Raw genomic sequence first — 13,113 nt, forward strand, 5'->3', positions numbered from 1 at the left:
AACGAGAGTTTGACGTCACGTTTCTCGGTTTCCCTATCAAGTCAGGGACGTTGGGGGGTTACCATGATTGCTTAGTTAAATCGGGACGGCCTCTGATTACGTATTTACGAACACTCGTCTTGATTTCATGCTTAGAGTAGTTTTATTATGTTTTTGAACACCAGTGTCTTAAGGTGACATCCGGATTGCAACTGCAGCTGCATTACTGTTGCGACATTAGGGCTAAGTTTGCCTTTCTTGTTGCTAAAGTTACCTTCATTTTATTTATGCGTAGATATGAAACGATGTGAAAACGTTCTAGTGGGCATAGTAGTCCGTGCCTGATATGTTCATAGTCCGGCCATGCTGAGATGATACCGTGTAATGGGTAGAGACCTTTATAGTAAAGTATTAAGTTGTTGTTGCTGTCCTTTACTACTACTCTTAGATACAGAGGGATAATAAATACCATTGTTAAATCTTAGCGTACCTAACCGTTACAAAATTTTGGTTACATAACATACAACGGAAATTAAAAAGCGAACAAAGACATCACCTATATAAGATACTTGATAATATTTAAGTTCGTATCCGTACCCCAGCGAATCCCATCCAAACTTTCCGTCAATGCACTTAACAAGTTTTCCTGTGTGCCTTGGGAAAGCGATAAGTTTATAGGCTTAAGAAACGATTGCAGCGTTGTCCGGGGAAAGCGACACGGCTGGCAACCCCACCGGAGCTCCCGCCGGTTCGCAAATACACCGCGCATGCGTCGAAATTGCGCCAATTTCGCGGGCAGCGGCCTCTGCCGGCAGTACCAGTCCGCAGGCACCCCGGGGCAGAGGCGGTGCGTCGCGTCGCTTCAACTGCTCGGGATGGCACTAATTTTAAAAATGTCATAGTTCGAAAATGGAACGACGTGGTTACCGACCGTCGTTTGCCAGGCTTAGCTAACCTGAGTGTTGTGTTTAGGTTAAGTTTCGGTGTTTAAGAAGATAAGTTGGAATAGTTTGAGGCTTTTAGTAGTTACGTATGTGAGTGCAGTGTGGCAGAACATAACCTTGACACGTTTCCCGCGCGAAGTTGCCTCTTGTTTTCAGTTGCACTTCAGTAAAAGAGAGAGCCTTATAATTAACATCAACTTTCTCATAATAAACTGTATAAATAAACCAGTAAATTGTAGATTTTAGCAGTAATGTGTGACGTAGGTTTAAATGATATCGTAATTCTAAAGCAGTAGAATGTTGCAAAATTATATGGAAACATGACATTTTTGTGACCTATTCTAAGAAGAAAGCGGTACGGTGCTGCCAAAATGCGAATTTATAAAGGTAAGCAAGATAAATCCATGTTTACCAATTTGATAAAAAAACATGAAGGTAACAAAAAAGTGGTTCATTTAATGTCAATGTCATCTTTAGTATTCTTTTAGAATCCTACATTGATATCAACAAAATTAGATAAGTATAATGTAACTATTCAATTATTTGTTTTCCTAGTAAGTAATTTTTTTGCAGTTGTTTAATTCAAGTGATTTATTGGGTATAATTTAAAGTATTAATTTGACGTAAATATTAACCCTATAATTGAGCTCTAACAGCATTAAATCAACGCTTGCAGCTAGGCAATTTGTTACGATAAGTAATTTAGCCTTCAATTAATCCACGTGCTGTATATGGGACATTACCGCATGTTCCTGGCCCCTATTTGCCAACGTGAGGGGAAATAAATTAATAGTAATGACCATCGCGGTAAATAGATTTGTAGTTAACAATTGCTACGCCGTAGAGTGATAATCCGTAGCGACATATAGGGCAAACCAAAAATACATGTAGAAAATACGATTAATTAGACTCTAGACATGTAGACTAAAATAAAATTATGATGATGATGATGATTTATAAAATTCCTTCATCATCATCACCTAGGGTAGTCCCTAGGTGATGATGAAGGAACAAGGGTATTATTTATAAATCGTCATCATTATAATCATACCAAATTTCATCTGAATATATGTTCAGCGGCTTAAGCGTGAAGAGGTAACAGACAAACAGTAGGTAACTATTAAAACTATTAGTTGTTACCTCTGAGTCTGAAATATTAAAAATATATTAAAATATTTTGGTTTACCAATACACCGATCGAGAAACTAAAATAATATTAAAAAATACTGAAATTAGCATACGCCGTCGTCACCACGGGTCGTCACACACAAATGGCGTACCATTACGAAACCTCAGACACTCAAGTCCCACAGTGACCCATCTCCACGCAAACATCCCTTATTTTGATATTTGTGTTTGTTAGAAATATATAAAACTAGCTTTTGCCCGCGACTTCGTCTGCGTGGAGTTAGTAATTTGGGTAGCTTATTTTTACCCAATCTGCTTTTTAACGATTCCCCATACAAACTTCCACCCCCCCTTTCACCCCATTAAAGGGTGATTTTTGGGATAAAAACTACCCTATGTCCTTCCCCGGGACTCAAACTATCTCCAGACCAAATTTCAACTAAATCGGTTCAGCGGTTTAAGCGTGAAGAGGTAACAGACAGACAGACAGACACACTTTCACATTTACAATATTAGTATGGATATGGATTTAATAAAGGCATTAAAGTAGGGGGAATAATCAATCTTTAAGTGTCATCACTAGGTCTCTTCAAGGTCTCTTGTCATTGTTAATAAGTAAGTGTATTTTTATAACTTTTATCGAAAAGCAACATGAAGGCGTACATTTTTTATTTATTTTATTTATTTGGCTCACAAAACAAGTTACAGATTACAGGAATTACATTAATAAGCTTACCGTTTCGATCTGGGCTATAACTCCAAACATGTGTACACAGAAGTATAGGAACATACAGTTAAAATATAACGCTAGAGGGACGAGATGTCAACAAAACTTATATAAACAGTAGTAAGGTTTACATATAGGTACTATTTAAATTGAGTTACATGTACAGAAAGAAATACCAAGCACTGGTAAAATGTACAACTAAAAAAATACACCACCCCAATAATTAATTTACTTAAGAAAGATTAACATACAGGTGGATGTTAACCATTGAGTCCCCGTTATATGACATAGAGGCTCAGTAAACTTGTTTAAGTTGACTTATTTCAGCCACCAACATCGACATTTACGCGAGTATAAAAAGAATAATCCTTTAAAAGCTTTGTCGCAAGAAGCAATTCAAACTTAGTACGGCGAGAACGATAAAAATAAAGGACAATCTACAACGCTCGACAGCTGGGACGAAATAAGTACCACATTTTCACGCAGTTTTGAAAGAGAATTTGAAACGTGGCCGAGATTTTTCATTAAATTTATTAAATACTGTTCTGAGACGCAAAACTTATATCATTCTGTATTTAATAAGCTTACTATTATGGTTGCGACTTGTATTATAATAAACTCGATAACTTTTAAGGCATTACATCCCCAAATAAAGAATAAAATATTATGTAGAAAACAAGTCAACTGTAAAGGTTTAACTCCAATAATAAATCCTTAATTAAATTCTCCCGTGCACAAACCTTGCTCCAGTGAATGAGTTGTATCAAAGTCACCTACGCTTTATTTTAGGTCATCCACAAAACAGGTACGTATAATAATATATTATACGTACAGGTAGGTACGTATTCAACCTTAAACTCGTGTCTCCTAGCTTATAGACTCTCAAAGGTCGCACACCGGCTTTTGTTACGCCCCGAACTCTGTTGCTAGACTTGTTAGGCGGTTGCACATTGTAGACTTTTTATACGATTTTTCTAATGCGAGTGATTTAAGTTTAATTTGTAAAACATTGGTATGGTGCAAATTCAGCAATACACGGTACACATTTGATGAAGTCGAGTCAAATATATTAATTGCACAGGACCAGTATGTTTTCACATTTTTATCGCATTCATATTTCGTCAGGTGACAAGCAAAAGTCACTAAGTACCTCCACAAGTTCATAGCCATAGTGAACCATATTAGTACGAAAAGAAGGTTGATTTTTGTTTAAATATTTTATAGTAATTAGTGACTTTTGCTTGTCACTTGACGATTTAGATATATTATCTTTGACATTCACTGAAGCAGCCGCGATACTAAGGCGCTGAGCCGATTCGAACTCACAAATTGTGTCCGTTTCATCTAAAAAATGAATTAAAATAAAGAAATCAAGATAAAAAAAAATCAAAATACTTTTTTTATCTCATCAGAATAAATTGGTAACCTTAGTAATAGACAAAATACTTTATATGCAAAATTTTGTGATGATCTGAACGTGAAATGTAACGATCTTGGAAATGGCAGTTTTAGATAGTTTGTTTTTATCCCCACCTATGATTTAAAATTGTATTCAATGTGCGACTAGCCTTACTCATAAACGAATGAACGAAAAAGGGATGCCTAATGTTTTCAGCGGGCTATGAACCCGTCTCCTTTACGTAACCTTAACTCGAGAGAGATTCATTAACAATGTTACTTAGTAAGTAAAAGTTCTACATTACATTTCATAACTACGTAAGTCTGTGGAATTGTGTTAACTATTATTATGTTAAGCTAAAAGTTTGACAAGCCATATATGACACAAGTTTCGTAATTAAACTCGTGTTTAGAACGGGAGGTATGGTTTGAGTTGTCACGTGTTTCCCTAATAACGTTTTATGTTAATACAGGTATTACATCTAAACTATAGTAGTATAAAATGTTATATCTATTAAAATTTTATTTTACACATTATTAATTACCTACCTACGCATTAGTGTTGTGCGCACATCTAAACTTCAATCTTAAACAGGTCATTAGTGTACCTACGTTGTCCTTCCCACTTTGGGTCTTTCGGCACGTGTTTGCTATTCAAAAACGTTTCTGTCACCGCTGTCAATAGTTCTATATGGAATATGTCCTCCCCCCGTATAAATAAGTTAATGTGGTATTTGACGTTTCGTTACACCAATACCAAATACTTTGCCAGCTAATCAACAACATCAAACATCTAATAGGAAATGTTTACCTCATGTAGCCGTGGCTTTCTACTACGATCCCTATTATAAGTTACATTTATATTTATATCACTCAACAATATCATTGTAAAATCAATCAAGTTCTCAAATACTTAAAGTTCATATTTCATTAACCAAGTAATCGAAGGACATCGGTTTAGACCTAATTCAGCGTCAGATCGGCGTGAGTTATGACAAGCCACTGAAGGTGAATTATATTATATCCAAGTAAGTAAAACCTCGGGAATTTTGCCTCATATTAAATACTTACCATTGAAAATGCCGTTTCGACGACGCATGGTTGGCAAATAATTTTCAAAGTACGTAATTTTACCAACATGATTTTTCTTTTCTTTATTTACGATGTTTATTGTTATTGTAAAGTAAGTTTTTGTTGTATTGATCCACCAACATTTTATATGTATATTGCGTTACTTATTTATTGTGTATTACAAATATTACAATAGAGCCTACCTCGTGATGTGTAAATACAGATTATACGTCTGTATTTACTAGGCTCAAGCCTATGCTTTCAAGGTTTTTCTCACATTAAACCTCGAAAGATTATACTTATAAATGAACATTCATGTAACACAAACTTTCAAAAGCATTTTATTATTCTTTAATTTCCACTCCATTAGGTTTTCTTTGGTACTAAGCAAATGAGAAAATGTTTGAAAAGTTTTAAACGTTACTAAAATTCCTTTGATATTTTGTTTGTTCAAAGAAATTAGTTGTGAAGCGGCGTCTCGTATTAAACAAGTATTTATTTAATTTGTAACGTTTTGCTGAAGATATTTATTTATAGAGAGCTGTGTTGCTCACAAGTAAATAAATACTCACGGTAGGTACCTACCTAACTTTGAAACAATTTTTATATAAGTCAGAATTAAGGAATATGTAAGAACTTGTTTACGGTCTTTTTAATAAAATTCTATGAGGAACGGAATGGAGTTTGGGTCAAGCTACACGACGAAGTTTTAAGATTGTCAGACCAATGTCTCGGCGTTGGGATTATGATAATTGTATCGACAATTCTTTCAATGGCTTTCTATTTTAAATTCTTTCTATCTAAATAAGTATATTATAAAAAGTTTATATGTAATATTCTGTGTCTCGCAAATATACTTAGTATAAAATTACATGTATACAGGACAACCAGTCGTGTTAGGAGCGTAACGCATGACGCATGACATTGAAATATAACTGGTATTTATCATATTTTAAATTTCTGAATACGCTATCAACAAGGTCAGTGCAGTAAGCACAATTTATTAGAGAAACATTATATTGTAACATATTTAATTATTTACTGCTGAAACCGAAATAAAACAGTCGACGGAGCTTAAGGCCTAAATTATACGCCGGCCGGTTTTCATTACATATTTCAAGGGTTTAAAATGCAATAATAACGGCTGACGGTTTTATAGGCACATAAACATAAAAAGAGTAATCCAGTCCTCGCTTCGGTTTTTATTTATCACGCTTTGAAATTAGACCGAGGTTATGTATTCCCGCAAACTTCATAGGGAACAAGTCAATATACACTTGTTGGATCAGCAATTATGGAGAATTGTCAGCATTGATAACAGGGGCCATAGGTATGTCTCGTCTCATTGTAATAGAGTTTGGGCGGTAGTTCCAACACAAGACTATTAGAATTTACCGGAAAAAATTACATTTTTAGTGAGTCATAGAGACAAACCAAAGAAAGTCTGCAGCGCAATAATTTGACATCGAATTAAAAAACTACATATGGCAATGTTTTTTAAGCAGTCAGTAAACGTCATGCACTATGGTATGTGTTTGTCAAAATCGTTTAAATATTCATTGTGTTTTGTGATGAACGGAATAAACATGGTGAAACCTTACAAAACCGGCGTGCGGGAGTTACTTTTCCGCATGACGAATAATTTTACACTTGTAAAAAGTCAGCACGAGGCGATTCAAGCTGAAAAACGACAATGTTTACAAAATTTGGAGTTGATGACGGGTAAGTGGAATGAAACATCTTAATACTTCACCATATGTACCTACTTAGATAATATAATATTGGTTTAGACTAAGGTTTCACAGCAAATTGAAGACACCTAATAGGTATAGGCATACTTATGAACTTCCTCTAACATTTCGAGAAACTCATTGGTACTAGCCGGGTTTTGAGCTCGAACCCACAACCTCCATGCTTATGCTCACGGCATGGGTACCTACTAGTTAAAGCTAAAATTAATTTTTAATATATGTTTATTGTTTTAATGGTTTATTTCGTTTTTCCGAAAACTTTAGTTCGCAAATTGCGGGCAATTTCTCTGTCAATCTAATTACGCCTTAATGGGAGTAAAAGAGAAAGATGCTCGCATATTGAGAACTTCGGTGTTTGCGGTAGGCCCTCTGTACCTATTTACCGCTGTCGCGGATATTACAAAAGCTTATTAATTTTGATGAAGCCAAATGTCACATTCTCCCAATATTATTTATCAATATTAGTATATGTCTACATATTAATAGTGACATCTATTGTTGGAATGAAATTTATTTTACCATAAAAATTAAGCTGTGCATACAGCTTAATTTTTTCATAGACGGTAAATATGGTAGAAATTTCACAAGTATCAAGACTATTTAATCCATTTTCTGTGGTGTTGTCGCATACTGATTTTTAAAAACTACTTTTAATCTAGCGCTGCAGACTTTCTTTGGTTTGTCTCTATGAGTGTCATGACACACTTAGTTAAAAAAATAAACTAGCTACATATTAATAAACATTTTTTTTCTTTTTTTTTTTAGGGTTGCCTGCGAAAATCCGGTCACAAATAAGGGTTGCCAGGCTTTTTAATAAAATAAGAAGAAAAGACTTTTAGCGATAACTCAAAAACGGCTTAACTGATCACAATTGTTTTGGCTGTTATTGAATGTGTTTACTAAGCACTAAACATTTTTTTTGAACTTCGTATATTTTATAAGCAATAACAATAACATTCAAACATAAGATACATTTTGGTTAGCTTCTACTGTCTATGACGTCACTTACAGCTTTGTGAATTGGACCGCAATGAATTGTTCCCAGAATATCTGGGGGTTTAATATCGGGCTGCTTAAAAAAGAAAACCCTCGTAAAGGCATTCGTTTCATTTTGCGGATATTTGGAATACCTTTCATTGGTGTTTTGCAGGTGAGATTACGTCTCGAAAGGTATATTTTATGAGTATTATTGAGCGGGGTACATTAATTCTAAGGAATTTATTTTTCCTAGCAATTAAAAATGTGATTTATGTTCGGTTAAATTTACAATAGGTACCTAAACATAATTATAACCTATTTGCGGTACAGTCATCGAAAATTGTGGTCACTTTCTTGGATCACACTTCACCTACAACATTGGCAACTAGATGATTATCTAGCCGAGGAGTTAAAAAAAACGTAGGTACTAAAAATCACATTGTTCTTGTAAGAATTTACATGTACAGTAGAGTCCGGTTATAACGACGCCCAAGGGACCGTTGATATTCCGTCGTACTACCCGGACGTCGTACAAAACGAACTGCCAATTTTAATATATTTTTTTAATCAAAATAATTACGTCATTTTGTATTTATTAATACTTATGCGACAATCAAAGAAAAAAAAAACATTTCCTTTAAAATATTTATTTACGTTAGTATTACAACACTTTGTCTTAAATGGAGAGAATTGTGTGTTTAGAAGAAGCCACACTTTTTAAGGTACGCGTAGTCAAGTCACTCGTCATCCGCAAATTACTCGAATCCCGTAAAATAAAAAGTCGTAATTCTTGGGGATCTGACGTTGTTTTATCACACAGTTCCTATGGCCATCTCCTGTGTTCATCATCAGATCAGCTCGAAGGTACCTACCAAAATATTGCATTGTACCCAACTTATGTACATAATTATGTATGTGAAGTTTAAGCTCGATTGAATAATGGGAATTGGGTTTTATTTAGTTTGCAAGATTACGAAAAGTCACATGACTATTTCATCTTGCTGCGTATACGCAAAAGGGAGAGGGGAGTTAGGTGCGCGGGACGGAGTAAGCTTCTAACCAATTACCTATTTATTTGTAAAAACTACGTCGCTCGTCGTTGTAACCGGACTCGAGGGACGGATTTTGAGTAAATTTCCGTCGTTAAAAGCTATCGGTCGTTATAAGCGGAGTCGTAATAAACGGTTGTATTTTCATAGTAGCTCATACTAAAACCAAACAAGTGCCTATACTTACGTCGCTATAAGCGGTTGGTTGTTATATGCGAAGTCGTACTAATCGGACTCTACTGTATATAACTTTCAAACCTTCTACTATCAGTTTAATGTATATCACAAAATGCTTTGTTTTTACGTACGTAGGTTGACTATCGTCCGAAGAAAGAAAATGTTGAACAAATAAGAATTAAATAAATACCTAAATAAATATTACTTATATGGACATTCTTACACTAAGTGAAAAAAACATGTTCCAAATGCAAAACTTTATTGTGAGGGATAAAGGTGAACATAAGTAGGTACATATATAGCATAGAAACTCGTGAGATGAACCACAATATAAGCAACATGCTCAGAATTACAAGTACCTCCCCACTGTTGTTTGCCTACACACGTTTGATTAAGCATCAGGCTTCAGAGCCAACATTGATCAACTTGAAGGATGTTTTGACATTGAGAGCGTATGGGAACACATTGCCGTTAAATCGAGGGTTGGAACAATATTATGAGCCCCGTTTGTGTCACTTGCTTTGCTTATTTAGTACTTTGTTCTTTTGCAGAAAGACCTCAACCTCGTAAGTCCCGCGCGCATTTATTTAAGCGCACTTGTACATGACACTTACAAATTACATTCGAGTTACGAACTCTTCTAGATATACATAAAAGAAAGTTTCAAATTCAAAACCGAAAAACTTGGATTCTGTCTTAATATTGATTTCCTTTCTCGACCACTGCGACTAAAACAAAAAAGAAAACAGCTACAGTCTCAAGAGTCGAAAGATCCTGTCATTATACCTACTTGTACTAGTAAATGCAACGCCTGTAAAAAGGATTCCAAACATTCTATTCAATTTTATCGAGTGATTAAAGTAACCTTCGCGACAGCTGCTCTCGCATAAAGAAATTGTCCTTAAAACACGAGTAATCCAAACGCGACTGATATTAATGGAGCGAGTCTCACATTTTCATTCTTACTTCCAGAAACTCTTATCGCGGTCAATTTCTATTATTGCAAAACAGTCTTTGCTGCGTACAAGATACGCTTCACATTCCAATAAAACACGAGATTCAGATATGTCGTTTAGTAAAACAGCACATTTCCCTGCGGGACTCGAAGCGTTCCGTATGAATTCACCGTTCACGCAACCCAGGTCAGTCAACATTACATCAGCAGTATTTTGAAAAAGATACATTATACCGTTTTGAACAATTATAAATGCTGTATTTTCGCTGAGATGTCTATTATTTGCATGCTCTATTTCTCATATAAAATTAACCTTTAGAAGGTAAGGTAAGAAATTGATGTAACTATGAAAAATAAGTTAAAATAAAAAATAACATTGCATATTGTTTTCAAGTAGGTAGGTATGTATTTTGTTTTAACTACATACTTACATAAACTATGTAGATGATGTTATCAATAAGTTTTTTTTAGATACCGATATTCTAATTAAGAAGTTACTTGTAGTGTGCAATATGCATTGGGTTTAGGCTTATAATTTTTAAATGTAGCTTGAAACTTACTTGATTAAAGTTATAAAACTCGTGTGTAATATACACACATACACTCAAACAATACTATTAATAAGTATATTGCATAACATACCAGCACAGTAAACAAGTACCCAACAACATGTGAACTTATAACACCCTCTGTTATCATAATATATCACACGAGACTGTGGGTATGAGCAAAATTTTAGCTCCAAAAGACTCGACAAAAGCATGATTATGCGGAAACTCATTGTGGAATTATACGTAATTCTGAATTTGAAACCCTTCGAGTCATGACGTCATGAATACTGAGATGGCAGCCACGCTAATCTAAATAAAGCGACCAAGATGGCGTTGCGATGAGTAAATATATTGAAGTGTTGACTTGTTTACTCTGGTAGAGGTGGTGGGGTTTTCAGTTATGGATCTAATTAATGATGTAACAGAAGTAGCTATTTAGCTCGGAGGTGAATTCAGAAGTTGCATCACATCCTATTGCTAAGTACAATCCTCTCTCCTTTGCCATCAGGTTGACTGATAGAGAATGTCTCATGGCTTTAGGTTGACCTTTTGTACATTAAGTTTTTTTTTAAATCTATGTTTCAAGTTCTAGATTAAACTTCCTGCCATAAATAGGTATATTAATAGAAACATTTTTGACGATAAATTACGTCAAGCCCAGTTGTGTCATGATATTTTTATTTAATTCACATTATTCCGGTATCGGTAGCACTTTTGACGGGCAATTTTGTACTTAAATACACTGTAGATATGTGCTTATACCTTTCTAATTAGATAATTAGCATTGTTTATTCATCAAAGAAGTGTAACAATTAAGTAAACATACAAATTATAAACTAAAATAAACCTAAGAATGAGTAACACTAAATAACTTAACAGATATTTTCATTACTTTTATTAACTGATGTTGTTACATAGCAATGTTGATGGAATCTAATACAAAATATACTAACGCCGCTACATGTAAACTTGTTAATCTTACAGTTACAACTTACTTGTTAATGTTGTACCCATCGGATCAAATGCACTAGAAGCAATCGAAGTTACGACCCATTTAATTTAACTAGGCAACTGGGTATCTTCGCAAATCTGTTGGCACGAACTTATTCTTAACTTTCAGTCTGACCTAATTCCTGATAGTCGATAAACTCGATCTTCGAATTAGATGGCTACGCTTCGAACTTAAAATATCATTGTAAACTGAGAGGGGATGAAATTTGGAATTCCGGTCTTTGATGTTGGTATCGGCTTACAAAGGTGACCCACTCGATTTAAAAGTACCTATTGAAAATGATTAAATTACGATAATAGTACATTACATACCTGGAGGAGGAGGAGGAGGTGAATTCGTGAATGTTCCAGATCGCAGGTGTTTGTAGCCCGAACCGAAGGTGAAGGCCATAAATATGTTTCGTTTTATGTGATGCTTTGCGTTACTAACCAGTGGTCCATATATGCCATTTATACAATAATGAGGACTTCTGTTGTTATGTTGTATGAGTTGCGTTACTTTTAGTATTTTTGGATTTAAAATATTTTATACAACTCTTACATAACTGAAATCTATAATCTATTAAATAGTTCACCAATTGACTTGCATAAGTGTAGGTAGGGCATTGTGTCTTGGGGAAAATAAGGTGATCAAAAATATAAAGTATAATCTTTGTCGACAAGGTTTTTTTTTAATATAAGATACATAGAAATTAATTGAAACAAATATTAGGGCAATTCAACGCCATTTGTTTCTGTAGAAAAAATGTAATCAAATAAATCAACTGACGAATAATTATAATTTGAGGATTTTTTTAAATGACTTTTTATAGGTTTTTTTATTAGATAAGGACCCTGCTATAAGTCCTTAAACTACGTCCAAAAGAGATAAAAGATGTATATGGGCACTGTGAGTGTTATCTCGCTTTGTGTGGTTAGGGCAAAGCACAGCGGATGCCACTCTAGATCTAGAGCATAGCCATAGAGCATAGTTGTGTTCCTGCCATTTTCTACATATTTTGTAGGTGATAGCTACGTATTTGTTATCAATTTCATTCTTGTAGCTTAAGTTACTTAGCAATAGGATCTGCACTATCAAACTATATATTCTCTGAGCTCAGGTGAAGACAGCACTTACAACGGTGTGTGATCTCGGTCAAAATCCCAACGTCCCTGAAGTGTGCTTGCCGATTATTGGTATTTAGGCCCAAAGTTTGGGAAGGAAACGTTAAGGGTCTATTGTAAATTAAACCCTCAGGAGTAGGTTGCCGAATCAAGCTTATGTGTACTCAAGTAGCTACAAACGGTTTCAAATATTACTTATCTGGTATAAGATATTTTTTACTTCGCACGCTATTAATATTAGTTGCCATCAATTAATTCATGTTTTTATTTTTTATCGTATACTTTATTAC

The 13,113-nt window shown here is 34.7% G+C and overlaps 1 protein-coding gene across 1 annotated transcript in view; it reads left to right on the forward strand.

The window, feature by feature from the left end:
- The first annotated feature begins 785 nt into the window (after positions 1–785).
- The window catches only part of LOC134648926 (uncharacterized), a 125,767-nt gene continuing 113,439 nt past the window's right edge, over positions 786–13,113 (forward strand). The window contains exon 1 of the mRNA XM_063503548.1: positions 786–1,310. Within this exon, the coding sequence (XP_063359618.1) occupies positions 1,295–1,310 (16 nt within the window). The 5' untranslated portion in view covers positions 786–1,294. The remainder of the gene's footprint in view (positions 1,311–13,113) is intronic.

The sequence above is a fragment of the Cydia amplana genome, chromosome 6 (genome assembly GCF_948474715.1).
Source record: "Cydia amplana chromosome 6, ilCydAmpl1.1, whole genome shotgun sequence".
NCBI lineage: Eukaryota > Metazoa > Arthropoda > Insecta > Lepidoptera > Tortricidae > Cydia > Cydia amplana.